The 17784-nt window shown below is 35.6% G+C and overlaps 1 protein-coding gene across 2 annotated transcripts in view; it reads right to left on the bottom strand.

The window, feature by feature from the left end:
- Window positions 1-1213: 1213 nt before the first annotated feature.
- The window catches only part of SEPTIN7 (septin 7), a 79014-nt gene continuing 62443 nt past the window's right edge, over window positions 1214-17784 (bottom strand). Inside the window, exons 6-14 of one of the 2 annotated variants that reach the window (XM_088166142.1) lie at window positions 17008-17125; window positions 15342-15434; window positions 14028-14124; window positions 11913-11964; window positions 11006-11131; window positions 6894-6914; window positions 4514-4649; window positions 2769-2908; window positions 1214-2233 (exon numbers count right to left, since the gene is read on the bottom strand). In XM_088166142.1, coding sequence (XP_088022268.1) covers window positions 2194-2233; window positions 2769-2908; window positions 4514-4649; window positions 6894-6914; window positions 11006-11131; window positions 11913-11964; window positions 14028-14124; window positions 15342-15434; window positions 17008-17125 — 823 coding nt within the window. In that variant the 3' untranslated portion in view covers window positions 1214-2193. The remainder of the gene's footprint in view (window positions 2234-2768; window positions 2909-4513; window positions 4650-6893; window positions 6915-11005; window positions 11132-11912; window positions 11965-14027; window positions 14125-15341; window positions 15435-17007; window positions 17126-17784) is intronic. The other variant, XM_088166145.1, reaches the window with a different exon arrangement.

The raw sequence follows: 17784 nt of genomic DNA, 5'->3' as shown, positions 1-17784 counted from the left end.
AGCCAAAGCATTTTAAAAAAAGTTGAGGTGATAGAAGTCTTCCCCAAAAGGGAAATGCTCTATTTCAGAAGAGAACTCTAAACACATGCTCTGCATTTTCATTTAAATACAAATGCTGTGTAATAGATTATATTGCCTAGAGAAGCTGTGGATGCTCCATCCCTGCCAGTGTTCAAGGCCAGGCTGGAACTAAACTTAAAGAACCCTTCCAACCCAAACCATTCCACAATTCTATGATTAATACAAAAGATCTAACAAGCTTATACAAGTTTCTGATCATCCTGAGTGTGTGTGAGAGGCTAGAGAATAACAGTGGGGAGAATGAAGACACACATAGTGAAACCAAGTTTCCTGAAAAATGACATCTCTATATCAGAGCAAATGGAGATGCTAAAGTACCAGCATATACCCACAGAGTGCATCCTCAGTTTTGATGAGTACAAACAGCAGTTCAGAATTCCGTCCTAGATAGTAACTGTTACCTGGTTATTAAATAATTCAGTTTATTGAATTAAACTGAAACTTGAGGGGTAGATGCAGGCAGTGTACATCCTCTGAGATACATTAAAGACCAGATTTTGCAATTCTATTTACTTGCAAGGCAAAGCGATGTCCATTTACTGATATTCAGTGTCTTCTCTGAAAAAGATAGGCAGAATATTTGAAATGAGTTACAAGGAGGCCTTTATGCAGACTACTGAAAATGCAATTTCTTTGAGAAGCTAGCTTAATAAATCATATTTCTGTAATCATAACTCATGTAAAAGAAAAATGAGCAGAAACAGAGTGATAACAGGGATAATACAGGGAACACCTGCAAAAAACAATATATTCTTCATTATTCCATAGGCAAACATAGACATAAGAAATCCCCATCATTTTTTAACAACTTATAAATGTGTTGTTTCCCACCCATCCACCAGAGTCTCCTAAAAGTTTGCAGAAGGCAGTAAGAACAGTGGGAAAAGCAAGACTGTGGGAAGGGGAGCTGATGGGACACAGCACAGGGTGTGCAGGCACTTGATGCCCTCTCCTGGGCAAGACAGAAATATCCTTGTTTAGCCAATTCAGAGTATGGCCATGGAAATGGGGTCTTCTACACCCTAAACTGATTCCTCAGATGAATCAAAGACACAGGTCAATCAGAGAGAAAGTTCACCCATTTCCAGAGAAGTACTCAGCTGTTCATCACAATTCCTGACACAGCAGGGTGTTACATCACAACATTGTTTATTATGTAACTTTTTACAATACAAACAAAAATACAGAAATGCAGTATATGAATACAGCTAAATGCAAAATGATGATGTTTTTCTCGAGGCCATATTCCCATTTCTAGTATAACAAAGAAAGACTGCACACAGGTAGAAACAGGTTGGTAGTTAACTCCACAATTTTGCCTAGAAATGACCTATAAATGCATTTTCCTGCTACTTACCATAAAATGTAAAAAGGGAATTAAAGGAAAGTTTTACTCACTGGTTCCTACCATATGAAAGAAGCTATATTCTATTTAGGAGGGCCTATATATGGAAAAATATCTAAATTAAATGTTATTACAAAAAATGAAGCAGTAATGAGATCCTTCTGGCTAAAGAAGTTACTAAATGAGAATAGGATATATTTAAAGAATTCAAAACATAAAAGGGTTGTTATAAAAAGCTTAGGTGCACTGTAAGCTTACAACTTTTGTTTATCCATGTGTCCTTTTAAACAATGGAAGTGTCAAAAATAGGGTCAACTGTGTTAGACTAAATTACATTATTATATATGCTGCACTGAATGGAATTCTTGTATTATAATAATAGACAAGCATTGTTTGCATCATATTATGGCAATTTATCCTCATTAAAACCATCTAGAGTCCTGCCTTTTTGATATCCTGTAAACCATCAAACCACCAGTACATGATTGTACAACAGTAAAAGGTTTTCTTTTGCATTAAAATGACACCTGTTTAAAAAAAAAATTGAAAAAGGTACTTGGAGCTGTTATTTTTCCAAGTACACAACACCCTAGACAATTCAAGGAATCTCACTCTCCATCAAAATTAACAAAAATTTGCCATGCTGTTAAATCCATTACTATGGGTAAGACTGGTGCAAAATTATTGGTCAAACAGATCCAACAAACACTGATGTCCAGGCTGGCATATTGGCAACTAATACATAACTGGTGGTCAAAATGATGCATTTAAAATATCTTCCCTTTCTTCTTATTCTTTTCCAAGGTTCTAAAATGACATTAAAAAAAAGTTTGTTAAATAATGCATATATGTTCTGATTTTTAAAAAACGTTATATACACCTTTTAAAACAGCCATTTTAATAGGGTTTCAACAAAATGGATGAAACTTACTATGTACACAGTACTTGTACTGTGTGAATCAAGCAATGCAGTTATCACCAGATTTCCCCTCCAAAGCACTAAGGGAATTAAACATTTTCATTCTCAAAGTTTTAATTCTTCATCCCCCAGAAGTCTGATGCAATCTATCAATATAAACACTTATTTTTTTACACAGACATATTTATGTGTGGGTACCATGTTTTTGCAGGCTAAAATATGCTTTAAAAGCTAATAATCTTCCCACTATTCCTGAAATATGGTCATTTGTAACTAAAAGCAGTTCAAAATTTTTCTTGGCTTTTAAGTGACACCTCCACAGTGGTCAATGACCATGATGGACCATTACTGTCTCGGAAATTGCCTTTGAGCAGAAAGCTACAGAACTTTTACCGTAAACTGCAGGACAAGACTCCAATTTACCTGGAAGAATTCTGTTGTTCCAAAATACGTTGTTGAGCCTCCCAGTTTGCTTTCTCGTCCTCAAACTGACGACGCTTTTCCTCCAATTCTTTGTGCTGTGCCTCCAAATTCTTTTTCATTTGCTCATGGCGTCGCTGCAGCTGCAGAAGATTACGAACAGAGTCAGTAGGTGCAGAAAAAGCAACTTTTGGAACTGTACTAACAAACATCAGCAACTAAACTTACTAATACAACAAAATTATGTATTCTATTTTTCTTCAGAGAAAGTAGCTCAGACTAAAAACTCTAATGTAATAGATACTGCCAATAACAGAAACCAAAAGGTTATTAATCCCATAGTTTAATTTTACAGTTAACAGAAAATGCCCCAAATGCTGCCCCACTTTACAAACAGGATTTGTAAGCAGCTGTGTTTGGCAAATAAAAGGAAATTTAAAAATACTTTGGTATTTGACACAAACATTAAGCAGCAAATTGCAGAGCATTTGGGTATCACTAATGCATAAAAGCAGTATCTTTGACTTTTTGTGGGGGGGAAAAAACCAAAATATTGGTTTAGCATTAACTATATTGTGGATCTATTTAGAAAAAATATTAAGTAGATTAATTTATTCACTAATAAAATGAATTCGTATTATTGAAGTAGTGAATTATATACATTCCAAAACAGAATAAGAATTCTCTCCTGCAGTTTGATGGGACAGACTGATAATCAATATCTGTTGTATGTGAGGATGAAAACACTTGTCAGGAGACATGATTCCTTTTGTGCTGTGTAATGTTTTTTTGAATTAAGTTAAATCATAGAATGGTTTGGGTTGGAAGAGACCTTAAAGATCATTTAATTCCAACCCTCCTGCCAAGGGCAGTGACCCAAATGCTCAAATTCCAATTGAAAAGCAATTTCAGTTCTCTCAGCCTTCACTCATACGAGGTCCTCCAGCCCTCTAATTGTCTTGCTGGGCCTCCTCTGAACTCACTCCAACACATCAACATCCTTCCTGTGCTAGAACCCAGAGCTGGATGCAGCATGCTGGGTGGGGTCTCACCACAGCAGAGTAGAGGGGCAGAATCCCCTCCTCTGACTTGATGTTCACACTTCAGAGAAAGTCAAGCATGACCTCCTCTTTCCTTACTCTCTTGCAAGACCCTGTTTTACACAAACCCTTGAAAACCTATTTTCTTTTACATGGCACCACCTGTTGCCTACTTTTCTACATTTAGATAAATACAACAGAAGTTTACAAAGCCATGAATGGTGAAGAAAAAAGAATGAACTGCATGAACATAAAAAACTGTTATCACAGGATACACTCAGTCAAAAAGTCACCAGACAGTACATGAAAACCAGAAACTTTTTTTTTTTTCACATAACAAGGAGAATATGGAGGCCAGAAGTATGAAAGGGTTCAAAAAGATTCAAGACAGAAATTGCAGAAAGAAAAAATCAAGTGAATAAGCACAAAATATTCCAAAGAAAAGGGAGAAGAGAGTAAGGAAGTTCAGGAGTATTTTAACATGGTATGACTGAAAATAAAAATAGAATGCATGTGAACATTAAAATTATATTTTAAGTTTAGGCTTACACCATTTCAGCAAAGGCAACAAGATGAGAAAGAAGAATGGTATTATCTTTACACATATAAACCAATATGGAATCAATTATGTTGCAAAATCTTGCCAAAAAGTCCCATCTCTGTATCTTCAGCCTCAAGTTATATTGGTGTTTAAAACATTTTGATTACCTCAGCTTCAGAATCCTTCAGTTTCTGAACTTTTTCTTTGACTTTCATCTCAAACACCTGTTCCATTTCCATTTCCATTTTTTTCATTTTGGCTACATGCTCCCTCCTTTCCTCCTCCATCTGTGCCAACGGGCTCCTGCCATAAATCCAGAAGAAACAGTTAGCTAGTAAGAACTTTTTTCTGTCTGTTAGATTAGGATATCTGGAAAAAGCAAGATAAAAGTGCAGTAAGAGAGACACAATGCTGTAGGCACTGATAGCTTAAATTCAATTTGCATTATTATATTAACTGTTTAGATGAGGTTTACTCAAAAAGATATTTCATACTATGTCTTTTCCCCCTGCACAATTGATTTACACTACGTTTAGGTTAACAGAAACCCTTGACTTTCTATCTGTAGAATCACCTGGTCATAGGAAGAGAAGAAATCAATGTTATAACAAGAAAAAGAAAATTAGCATCTTCCAAGTGATCTTCAGGCATCTTTTTTCTTCCCCATAATTCAAATATATAAAAAAATTAATGGCTATAATACGAAAATTAGGAGCGCTGCACGCTAAAGTCTTATTTTCTCTCTAAATCTTCACTCTTTCTAAGTGAGTCCAAGAGACATTTAACATTACGACTGTATTGAATGCTCTGGTCATAATTTTAAAGAGAGATTGGCTTCAAAAGAAAAGGTTTGGGCAACTGAACATCAGTATTTCAAAGTGTTAGTTGGAAGGTTTTCCTTCGGAAAGCTATTAATAAATGTAATGTATAAAAATAATAGACTTTCATTTTTCCATATACTTTATAGTATACTTTCCTGGATTGATACTTACTGAATTTTTAAAGCTGTATAAGCCTGCTATCCATGTTATGGTGATATGCGTTTTAAATAGTAAGTTTCACTGTAAATATCTAATAAAAAACCAGGATGATTGAGATCTAGTGATGATTACTACAGAGTTTTGTTAAGACCCTGCTGCTCCACAAAGAGCAATCAAAACATATCACTGGCCACTTGTTTCAGTTTTGAGCATCTATGATTTAAAAGGACAACATTTTAACTATTGTGTTGGTAAAAAATAAGAACTTATTATATTTGGAATGGTTACAATCAATCAGCAGAGGATGTCAAATGTATATATTAAACTGAATCTGAATTAATAGTTGCTTGGACTTGTGAGTAAAATGCTGTATAACATACAGAACTGAAACTGATCTTCAGTTCAATTTTTACTTTAGTCCTTCAAAAGGCCGACTGCTGGCAATCTTTTACAAGGAAAAAAATTTATGGTTAAACACAGGTGAGGTACAACAATGCACAAAAATATTAAGGAAGTGAAAGAAGAGGTGAGCAGCAGTACTTGTAGAAGCTAAGCATCTGTCAAAACAAGACTGTTTTCTTCTAGAGATGTGAAGTTCTCAAATGCATCTGCTCTTCCAAAATTAATCCACAAAGCAGAATAAATATTGAGGAATCATTGCTGCAGTTTTAACTTGAAAGGAGTGCAGAACTGTACTTCGATTGCAAACTTAGTAATCCCACAGACATGTCATGCAAGATGTATTTGAGAATGTGGTAAAAGTAAGTCTGCACAGAAAATCGGATTAAACTGACAAGTGAGCATTTACAGCTGAGAGCTTTACAACATAGGTCACAACTGGTTTTGTTAGGTCCTAAGCATGTGACATGGGTAAAAGCACATCACCCTGCATTTCAGGACAAAATTATACAAGGGATTTAAACAACAAACAAACAAAAACATACACAAAAAAAAGGGCTGAAGGGAAAAAAAACCCACAAATCACTAAACAAAGATATAAAATGTAAAACATTTAACTGATTTCAGAGGACATGTGCTCTAATAACAGTCCTCTAAGTTATTCTGCAAAATTTTAAAATTATTCTAGGTATATGCAAAGTAGAACCTCTGCAAGCAGTAATAAGATAAAATCATGGTCAGAAATTATCAAAAGTTACTAAATCTCCAATTCAATGAGAAAATGTAAATTTACAGGTAAGGATAAAAATTCCACTAATTCTTTATAAGCATCTATATAAAGATGACTGAGCTATGGATAGAAACCAGGGGAATTCCATAATTTGCACTTCCAGTGATTTTTGAAATTTGACCAAATTTGACTTGAATCTTAGCCAAAAAGTTTCTGTTTTTACAGAGGTATTTATCACTGTACGAATTTATAAATTCCTAAAATTTACAGTAGCACAGCTTTAGAAGAAAAACAAACCAACTGCTAGTGGAAAAAACAATGCCTAGAGTGGGCTATCAGGAAACTGTTTTAAATTTGAAACATCAAACAGTGAAATTCTTTTTGTGTTTACAGAATTTTTGTCTTAAGTTTTTTGGAAAAATTTAAATGACCACTTACATGCCTTCAACTGTGTCAAATCTAAAAAACAAAAAATACAGAGGCTTAGCTTAGCATGCTTAAATAAAACCACAAAACCAAAACCCAACAATTAAAAGAGTAAATTCAATATTATTAGATTCCTAAAGCTAATTATGTGCTCCCCCAAAAGCAGATTTTTCATACTAAAAGGAAAATTTGTTAGTTAAAGCTTGTTATATTTATTTTAAATTCAGTTAGTTAATCACTACATCATGTCAATATTAACACAGGTTTGATGTGCAGATGCTTACAGGAATAGTTTTCCTATAACACCTATGCTTTAATAAAGATTTTAAATATTTTAGTGACATGAACCACCACTTGCTCTAAACAAGTTTACGGAAACCAATGCCACCTGGAGGCTTATCTCGTCATTTAGAATTTGTCAGCTAGCAGAGGCCAGTGTATTGAACGCCCGGCAAGAGCACTTGGCCCCCACAGCCAGCCAGCAGAGGTCTCAGCGGCGGTTCGGCTGCAGCGCCACCACCCCCGGGCACCGGAGATGCTGCACTCAGCGCGCCGCGGCTCCGCGAAAAACGGGCTGACAACAAGCTCTCATCTCACCATCCTCTCACATGGGCTACATGGCATTAGAACCGTTTCACAGAACTCGCCAAGAATACTGGCAAAAGGAGAGCTGGAAGTGGTCCAGGTTTAGCAGTCAGAGGGATTCGAGCATTGTGCATTTTGTTACTCTGGATCGATGGTAGGTAAGACCCATCTTTAAGATGTACAAATGACTTTCAATAAAAATAAGATTTTACTTTTAAATTCACTGAAGATAGCAGCTTCATACAGCAGACCAAAAAGATTTATAGAATTACATCTGAATTTCAGAGCAAATGCCAATTTTCTCACACGTCGCTTGTGTACTACAAGTGAAATTATAATTACCACACAATTTAAAGAGACAAGTTATCTACATATGTGAAGACTATCTTGACATTTTATTTTTTAATGGCCAGGATGATCTCGAAAATTTGAAAAATCAGACTGAACCTAAAATACAAAAAAAAGTTCCACGACCATGGAAAATACATGCTTTGGATTGCTCCTAAGTAAACAAATTACTTACAGAACACTCAAGTTTCACCAAATTAAAGGAGGCAAATCAAAGTTAAGATTATGAACTGGATAGAAAAATTTCATCTGCACAGTATTATTAAAACTTGTAGCATATACTTCTATTTGTTTTCACATTAGCATTTTTGTCCAAGGAAATATGTTAACAGCTGCATGAAAAACTGCGATCTGCTAGGATCATTGTTTAAAGGTACAAAAGGTCAATCCAGCCTCCAACAGCTGCCAGCAGGAGATACTTTTGGAGAAGTATAAGCAGCACTGCATGTCTCCTGGTATGTTTGCCCTCCCAGTCTCTTAAAAGCCAGCAGTTTTCAGAGCCTGAAGGTATATCTGTGTTTAACCAAATGCTTATAATACCACCAGACAGCATCAGAGCACATCTCTATTCTCACAAAGAGATACAGGATCTGTCTCCCATGCAAGAATCAATACTGCCCCAATTTGAGACACAAGACACTTCTTTCAAAAGACCAGCAGGCAAGCACAAAAATTCCTAAGGGGAGGCACATGGTTATTAGAAAGATTCCTTCTATGCTGCTTCAACTATACTAGATTAAAAAGCCAAAAGCTACAAAACACACTGAAGCCAAAAAGGCATGTCAAAGCTTAAAAGAAAAAAAAAAAAAAAAAAAGGCTGCAACTCAACATATGGTTAAGGTAAAAACAGAAAAACAGCATCAGATGCTTCATAACCAGCACATGCATTCAAGAATTTCATGTATTTACTTATTAAGTCACCCTATGTTCTGGGGAATAAACTCTTATAAAATGTTCAAAATAGTCTTTGTGAGTTTGGAATACACTTTGCCATCTTTCAGATGGCTGAATCAAACTGCAATTATTTACTCATTCTCTTGAAAAAAAAATCCAAACAAAACCCTGATAGCAAAGAGCACCAATCGTATTTATTCCATCTTTGAGCTGCAGTACTGCAGTTTTACAAGCAACAGATTTCTAATGGAGAAAATAATTCCAGAAGGCACATTCACCTGTAAATATTCAGGACAGCTTAGTGATCTGAAGTGACAGGAGATGCAAAGTGAGCATGCTTCAGAAAGCAAAGTAATTCCAGACCCTTGTAGTGTAGGTTCTGGCTCAAAAAGAAGTATCAGGAGTGCTATAAGAAACTGAGTGGGATGAAGGGGCGAATGAAAGTCACGAAGAATTTTGAAACCTACTCATAGATGTATTTTTGTATAAAATAACATCTTATTGTGTTTGCAATATGGGAATAAAAAATAATTTCAAATAGTCACTCTTGTTATTTTTAAGAATGCAGAATAACCAGTCCTTACATGGATGAGGTAACAGACTGAGTTTGTAGGTACAGAGGTACAGACTAACAAATCTAAGCAGGCACAAAAACGGCCAAAGTGTTGTCATTAAAATTCAGATTTTCCAAAATCTAAGGAAAACATACCAAGACTTTGAAAGCTATATAAGGAATCCCAGTCTTCAACGACACATACACAGAAAAATGTAAACAACTTCCTCTGATATCCCAAATAACAACATGGAAAAAAGTTTCACTTTTTAGTACAGTAATAGCAAATAATAGTATAGTAAAAAGCATAGTAATAGTAAGTTAGAAGTCCTAGAGAAAAGGCAGAATTTTCTCTTCTGCACTCCTATTACTACTTTTCACCTGACATACTTGCTCTGTGCACTCAGAAGCTGTGAGATACGAGTCAGACATAACATGATGGCAAGAAACATGACAGTGAGAAGAAGCACCCACAATGTTATGGACATATATATTTGCAAACTAGTATTTCTAAGACTTGGCCTCATTAGAAACTCTAGTTTAATGCAAGTACACTTCTGAAGAGTTGCTATAACTGACATAAACTATTACATTTTTTGTCAGTGCTGAGCAGGGAAGTGTCACGTAGACTCACAGTAAATGAAACTAAATCATGTCCATTTAGATCATTCCCTCAACTTCTAATGCATTAAAAGACTGTAGAATAGACATTTCTTTAGTGAAAAGTGGCTTTGCAGCTGTCATATGGACGCAAATAGCAGGCATTTCCAACTAATTTCAGGGATCTTTTTCAAGAAGAACAGCTGTAACTTCACATACCATTAACTGAAAAGAATACCCTGTATTTTGACTGAGAAATTTGTACTTAAAAATTGTACAAAATAAGAGCACCATTAATTATTAATTAATCACTAATTACTGTTGATGCAGTTACTACATGCAGAGCAGGATATTTGAGTGTAGCTATTCTCAAATAGCATTGTACAATTCAGAACACAGCAGGGCCTATTTTTAAACCTTTCAATAACTTCATCAGGTTGGCAAATAACTTCTTGTCAGAGGTAATAAACATGACATACCAAAATTTTAGAAAACAGCTATAAAAGCCCCCAAACACTGCATTGCAACTCCCTTCTCACAAAAGATAACGAAGCGGCAGTAACTCCCCTACCATACTGAGCAGCCATATGAGTAGCCAGAGCAGCATTTCGAAGATGACAGTAGCATGCCTGCTTTTTCAGAGTTTCTAAGCAAATATAACCCATTCTTCTCAGAAACATCCATGACACAGAGTACTGATCATTTACACAGAAGAACCAATAATTCCACAAGTAACATATAAACCAAAATAGAAACTAATGCACAAAAACTTTGCAGTACTAGTGAAATAAAACTCAAGAGTAAATGTAACAATTCTCTTCAAAACTGAATCTATTATTTAACATGTTCAGTGAAACTAGTGTAAACCTCCTTCCTTCATGAAAGAGGAAAAAGACCTAAATTACAAGTAAACAAGAGGCATACAGTTTCAGACTATATACAGCAATATATAGACTATATAATATATATAGACTATATACAGCAAAGAGACAACTGACTGAAGGCTATATACATTCAAATCCACCAGCACTTCTGCCCAGAAAACCCAAAACTGAAAATACCACTGCACATTCACAAAACCAGTCAACCAAAGAAAAGGAGAGTAAAAACACTAAAGTGCAATACAGCCTTAACAGGAACTTACTTTGTTAGCTGCCCTTTATTTTTGTTGTTGTCAACACCATTGTATGTAACAGCTGCCAGCTTTCTGCTTCTGTAATTCTCATAATGTACATTGTTAGTGACATCCTTCAGGTCCTGCATATGAGTTCTGTCAATAAGAGTAATTTATCATCTTAGTGCACAAATACAAAATACTACCTGAAAAATCAGTCCCTGTTCATTCTGCAGACTGACTTGAATTAAATGAGATCCCTCCAATAGTGTCCCATTCTCCACAATGTTGTTAACTCTACCATTTAAATCGAGCTGTCGAGACAGCAAAGGCACAGAAATACCAGATTATTTTGCACCAAAAGCTTGCAATATTCCAAAGACTAACTTAGAGGACTAGTCTTTGGAAAGTTTGAGTTCTGTGGATAAACTTGCAGGTATTTGATAGGTAGATAAGAAAACTGTACATTTACTATTGTTGTAGGTGAGAAAAAGCATGGCAAGAAACAACAAGCCAAAACTTCCTGGTTTCTATCTTTTAATTCTACCAAAGCTAAAAGTTAAGTTCAAGACTAAGCTAAAAGCATTAACTTCTTTTCACAATTTTCCATTGTCAGCCTGGAGAAAAGCAAAGTTTAAGAATCAAACCAACAGTTTTTACAGCAGATGTCACCTAATGGACTGTTGGGAGCACAGGACTCAGCATCTAACACAACAAATCACAGGCAGTCTTGCTTTAGGTAAATTTTCAGTGCTAAAGTTTTTAGAAAATGCCTACAACTAAGTACATATCAGCACTACAGCAAGCAGTGGTTAAACAAGTTGTCATAAAATATAATGTAACTGTTTACAATTAAAAATAAGGGAATTCATATGAACTCACTAGCTCAAATTCTTTTTTTTCCAGTATGACTTAATGTTACCTGTCAGTTATTTACCTTATCAACATGTTCCTCAGAATTGTGAAGTCACAGTGTTCACCATTTTCAACTGCAAGAAGAAATAGGCTTTTTTTAAGACGCCAACCAAAATCTGTGCATTACACAGAGGTAAGATGTCACCCATCTACATTCATTCCAAACACAAATTATTCCCATAGCCTTTTCTTACTCAGACAACATGTGTGTTAACAGAAGGAAAGCATTAACATAACTATATTAATGTGTCTTACTAACAGAGTTCCTATGTCCCCTTAGCCATACTAGCAAACTGTACTCTGAGTCAGTGCAGCACAATAAGCTACCACAACAGAAGCACGGTTTTGCCAGTTTAAAACTTTTTGATCCTTTGGCTGACTGCTAGCACAGTTGTGTAAGGATCAGACAGACACTAAGTCAAGACTTCAGTCTAGATCTAGCTATAGCCAAAAATCTTTAAAAGACAGACTCAACCTATTTGTCCCTGCCCAATAAGCTACAGAAGTCTTCATTTTAATATGGATTTACTTATTAATGAAGCAAAGGAAGGTTGTGTACTGAATTTGATGTATCCTCCTACAGATAAAGAGAATGCTGGGAGCTGTCATTAGATGCCAGCTATTCCACTGTGCCTATCACCCCATTGAAGTAGAAGAGCTGATGCTGTGAGAGCATTTTCCTGTTAGATCATAAAATGACATTGGAGAAAAATGCACACTTCAGAACTCCCTGATGTGCAGACAGAGAAGGCAACACACAAAGCCCTTAGCACACACAAAAGCAAGGCATAGGACAGGTTCCAATGTGCCTCTGAAGCAAAGACAGACATTTTCATGGCAATGAGGGGGAAAAATTAGGACAAAGGAATTAAAATAGCCCAAGTAAATTCAGTGAATCCTACAGAAAAATGCAGAACATTGCCACTTCGTGTGTTCACTCTTTTATCTGCACTTCTGCATTATTTTATTCCATTGTTTTACGCAGACTGATAAATTCCGCTCAGATGGTATGTCAAGTCATGCTTTCAAAAAAAGCATCATCTCTGTCCTTAGCTGACAGACTGAAAGCCACTCCAAGAGGTTCCTTTTAGTTAGGCTAGCTCTTCCCTTCCAAAAGTCATATAATCGTAAACCTGAAACCTTCCACAAATTTGTTTTAAAATAAAGAAAAACAACACCATTTTGCACATCTCCAAATGCCAATAGAAGAGCCTGAAATAAAGCTTGATCTTCTCTGATGCAGCTGGTTTTTACTTTCTGCCAAACTTCATTTCCTGCCAGACATGCACTTCAGCGTGTTACAGCATTCCTTTTTAAAATACTGGTCCATACACTGCTTGTTGGCTGGGGTTTTTTGGTCTGTTTTACACTGCATCCAATTTATACTCATTGCCCTTGGAAGGCAGAAGTAGTGAGGTAAGAAAATATTCTCTTTATTCAATACATACACATCAAAGGAAAAAACTCAATGATAATGGAAAAACAGTCCAACAGTGATTGCTTTCCTACAGAGCATGGTGCAAGTCATGCTATGTGGCACTTGAAATATATGAAAGGCATTAAAGCACACGAAATGGCTGCCAGAAGAACATGCAGTTATCTTCAAGTCTCAATAGTAGTAGAAAGTAAGTTTTAAACAAATTTTTAAAAATAAAAACTAAAAAAAATTAAAAGGACTCTATTTATTACCAGGTACCTTTCTGTTGCTACACTCCTTAACCATCTGAGCACTTAAGACTCAGATGTTTGGGGAAAAATTGTATTTATGACAATTCAGCTGATCAAATTAATATTTATAACATGAATGCTCTAGAAAGAAGAATTTAATACAAAGGTTTTAGATTAAGATAATTAAGGTAAAAAGGCTAGAAATCAATGGCAATTTAACAGTTTAACAACTGTAATTTAACATCATTACCTGCAATAAATTATTTTTCACTGAGGCTTTAACAGAAATCTGCTTGCAAAGTTACATGTTGCTAGAACCTTTACCTTGTTCCAATATTGTCAGAATAACAAAATGATATATTCAATTAATTTCCAGACAAAAGACCATTCAGATTAATCATTTCAAACACAGATTCATGTCTAGTAAGTTTTAAATGGATAAAAAAAAAAAATCACAAAAAAACCTTACCTTCTGCAACACCCCATGGGTACTGCCTTCCTCTAACTCTCTTGCCATTGACTTCAATGATCGTATTACTACCTACCACAGCAAGAGGTAAACGGTCCTACAAGATAAAGTATGACTTTAAAACGCAAAATCTGCTGCCAAAACATAATGAAAGCATGCCCATGTATCAACTTGACATAAGCTAGGTCAGTGCTGTAACACTGCAATGCAGCTAACCCAAAAGCACAAGAATAGTAAAAGTTTATTGACCTCTGCCCAGTTTAATGACATATATACACACACTCCCTCTGAATTCCTTATGCTGCTGGATTCTGTAAATCTAGTTAAGGAACAGAAATTACTGTTACTCTTGCTAAGCAAAAGGCAAACTATTTCCTGTTTACTCAACTGCACAATTATTTACCAAGTCAATACCCACGGGCTACAAGGGCTGTTGCTTTGACTAGATCTTGTAACCAGTTTTCATAGGTTTGGCAAAGAACTACATCAAGTTCTTGTTTTCAGCTGAACCGAGAATGCCTCCAGTGTAACAAGCAACAAAGGAGCCAAGAGAAGCTTCAAGGGGCAGAAAGGGACAGAGTACAAAGGTCAGTATTCTGCACTTTTGTCTTTGCTTTTATTCTGCTCTTCTCTGGGCTTAGTCCCAGAATATCTGCCATTTTTTGGCCCATTTGTATTTACCTATCCTAGGAGATTTTCCCAGTAACAAAAAAATTTAAAAGCTCTTACAAGCTGTTATAGCTACTGAACAAACAGAAGCAAGGCTCGAGAAACATACACAACATGGACTCCAACACGAAAGAACAAACTGAAAACATTAGTAAACTAAGAAAAAGCGTTTCAACAGCTTTGATTTTCTTTAGTCATTTATCTCCATTAAGGTTTCAAGTGTATCAATCAGCCAGAGAGCTATTAGCTGTAATGCACACACTCCATGCCACTGCACACCTCTGTCTGAAAGACAACTCTTGCTTCCCTCAAAGCTCAGAATTAAAAAAAAAAAAAAAAGTAGTAATCTGTGGAGGGTGGATAGAAGTCAAATAAGGATGAATTTTAAAAAGTGATCTTTAAGAGTTCATTAATGAACATGTGTTCTAGTGTTCTCATGCTGAGTTTTAGCCACTGAAGGACTTAGAAATAAGGTGCAAAGCCGTTCTACAGGTCAGTGTTCCTTGTGAGAAGCAATGAATGACATTATTAAGTCATCTATCTTCTAAACATTTTGGTGAGCTCTTCATTATTGACCAAATGCTTTTCGAAATCAACCCCCTCTTACCCCTCCATAAGCACTTTTTCAAAAGAAAATTAGTTTACCTTTATCTTTTTAACAATCTTATTTTCTTCTTCATCATCTGTTTCTGGAAATTCATATATTTTAATTTTGTGTTCTTGGATTTCTTTCATTATCTAGAAACAAAATAATTTGTTTTAGGATTTCATACTTTATAACAGCCTAATTTTTTTGCTGCAGTCTGATTCTCCTCCTCTTGTTAGATAAGTAAAATCCTTCAGATTAAGGTTACTTAAATTACAACATAAAACTTGTACATGTTTAACACCCTCAGGTGACCGCTAATGGGAATTCTACCCGCATAGAATTAGTCGCAAAACCTAAAATAACAAGCTGTCAGACCAGTCTCGCAATTGGGTCCCTTAAAAAACCAGATACTTGAATAAATAATTGCAGGCACATTTATCCCTTTGAGTTTCCACAATGGCTACTGCCGTCACTGATATTCTTTTCTGTTTCTAGCATACCTGAGCATCAGTTGCTTAAAGCAGGATCACCTGCCTATTTTAACAGAGCTTGTGACTGATGGACTAACTAGCAGTTAGTAGTGTTGAAAAACATCTGCAAGCAATAATGAAAATTTAAGAATAACTGAGAGCATCATCAAAAAAGTGACTGTCCTGTTTTGATCCTCTATTTGTCTGAAGGGTATTTTTAAAAACAAGCTGATTAGTTTTGCAGAACTTTAGGACGGAAAAATGTTAGACCATTTAGCTGACGGCTGCACTGCAAAGCCCAAGGGAATATTTCTGGCTCATAGGTTTGCAGTCTTAAGAGAATTTGAGTTTCCAGATTATGTAAGGATTTATTTTCAAAGTTTGGTGTGGGAAAGTCCCCCCATTTAACATCCACTCATTGGTAAAGCTGCTTATATATTTAGAAATACTCAGTGTTCTACCATTTTTTCCTTTCATATTTTAAATCTAATTTTTAATCTTATCTAATTAAATCAAGAGTTTTACACACAACACCTCTTAATGCCACTTTCTTTTCAGAACTCTGTGCTCTTCTAAACTAGGACTGGACAGAGTTCGATAAAACAAACTTTGTCATCTCTTGTTCTGGATCCTCCTTGTCCTCTTCATAGAATACTACAAAGCTGAACTGTTCTACACTGATCTTGTAGCTGAAAATAAAACATAAACCACCTGTGGACACTCACAGCAAATATATTCTACAAATAAAAAGACATTCTATCAGCTGTATCAACGTTAGAATCATCTCAACATCTTTAAAATTTATTACCATGCCCAGGAGTGAAGAGGTTTACTGATTCTCATCTAATACCTGAGGTATCTTTAATAATTACAGTGCATCAACATGGAAGTGAATCAAGTAATTCAATGAGTAATATTGTGATACTGTTGAATACCTTCTGTTTTTTTAACACACTTCTGTTAGGCACCTGTATCTTGAAAGCTTCTTTCCTCCCTTACATTTTTATCTCAGCAGTGAATTATTTCACTTGCCAAGAAACATACTATACTTGAAACCTCTTCCCCTGAGGACAGAAGCAAGATTATTTCACCAAGAATTATAATTAAATCTAGCGATATAAATTACTTAACTTTGCTGTCTCAAATTATTGCTTCAAGGTTTAAACTTTGCATGTAAGTTAAATTTCACCATTTCCATAGGGATCAACTTACTAAATTTTCCTATGCTGTAAATAATAATTTTTCAACTCACCTGTTTTTTAAATTGTTGGCATTCCTCGGGTGTAAGTGTGTCTGCTTTGGCAATAAGTGGAATGATATTCACCTTTTCATGCAGGCGCTTCATAAACTCTATATCCAAAGGCTTAAGTCTGAAATATAGCATTGGAGCTTTGCAATTTTTATTAATTAAACAAGATTGTATAAATGATAAGGTTTGTCCTGACAACTACTCTTAATACACTGATCTATGAGTGACAGACAACTGAAAATGAAAAGGCTACCTGCAATTATTACAGGAAATCCTCTAAATTGTATAATACAAGAGGAGTAAGTGGCAGCCATGAGTCTTCTGCTAGCTGAAAGTACACTCATTTAAGCAAGAGGTAAGAACTCTCCCATGAAGGTAGTAAAGTTTATACCGTTAGCTGGAAGGTAATCCCTCTTAAAGCCTGACTGGTAAGACCTCAGAGTTGTGAATTATGCTCTGTTCCCAGATCCAGTTGCAGGTTCTGAAAGCCATGTCTCAGTATACTTCTTCTTGAAAATGGGCTAGGAGACTTTTTCTTTTCAGACTTTAAGATTGCTGAAGATGTGAACCTCTGTGGCCTATGTACAAATGAATTAGAAATATCTCATCTCTAAATTAATATGTAAAACAAAAAGACAGTTATGAAAGTGGATGACAGTGACAAAAACAAAACCATCATATGGGTATAGGGTGGCTGCGTGACAGTATATTCACCATCTACGTGGATCAAAGTGATCAGTATTTCCTGTTTCCTGAAGTAAAACTTGAGAGGTTTTGACG

The sequence above is a fragment of the Sturnus vulgaris genome, chromosome 1, assembly GCF_052056855.1.
Source record: "Sturnus vulgaris isolate bStuVul1 chromosome 1, bStuVul1.hap1, whole genome shotgun sequence".
In the NCBI taxonomy this organism is placed as follows: Eukaryota; Metazoa; Chordata; class Aves; order Passeriformes; family Sturnidae; genus Sturnus; species Sturnus vulgaris.
This window is presented reverse-complemented; position numbering and strand designations above follow the sequence as displayed.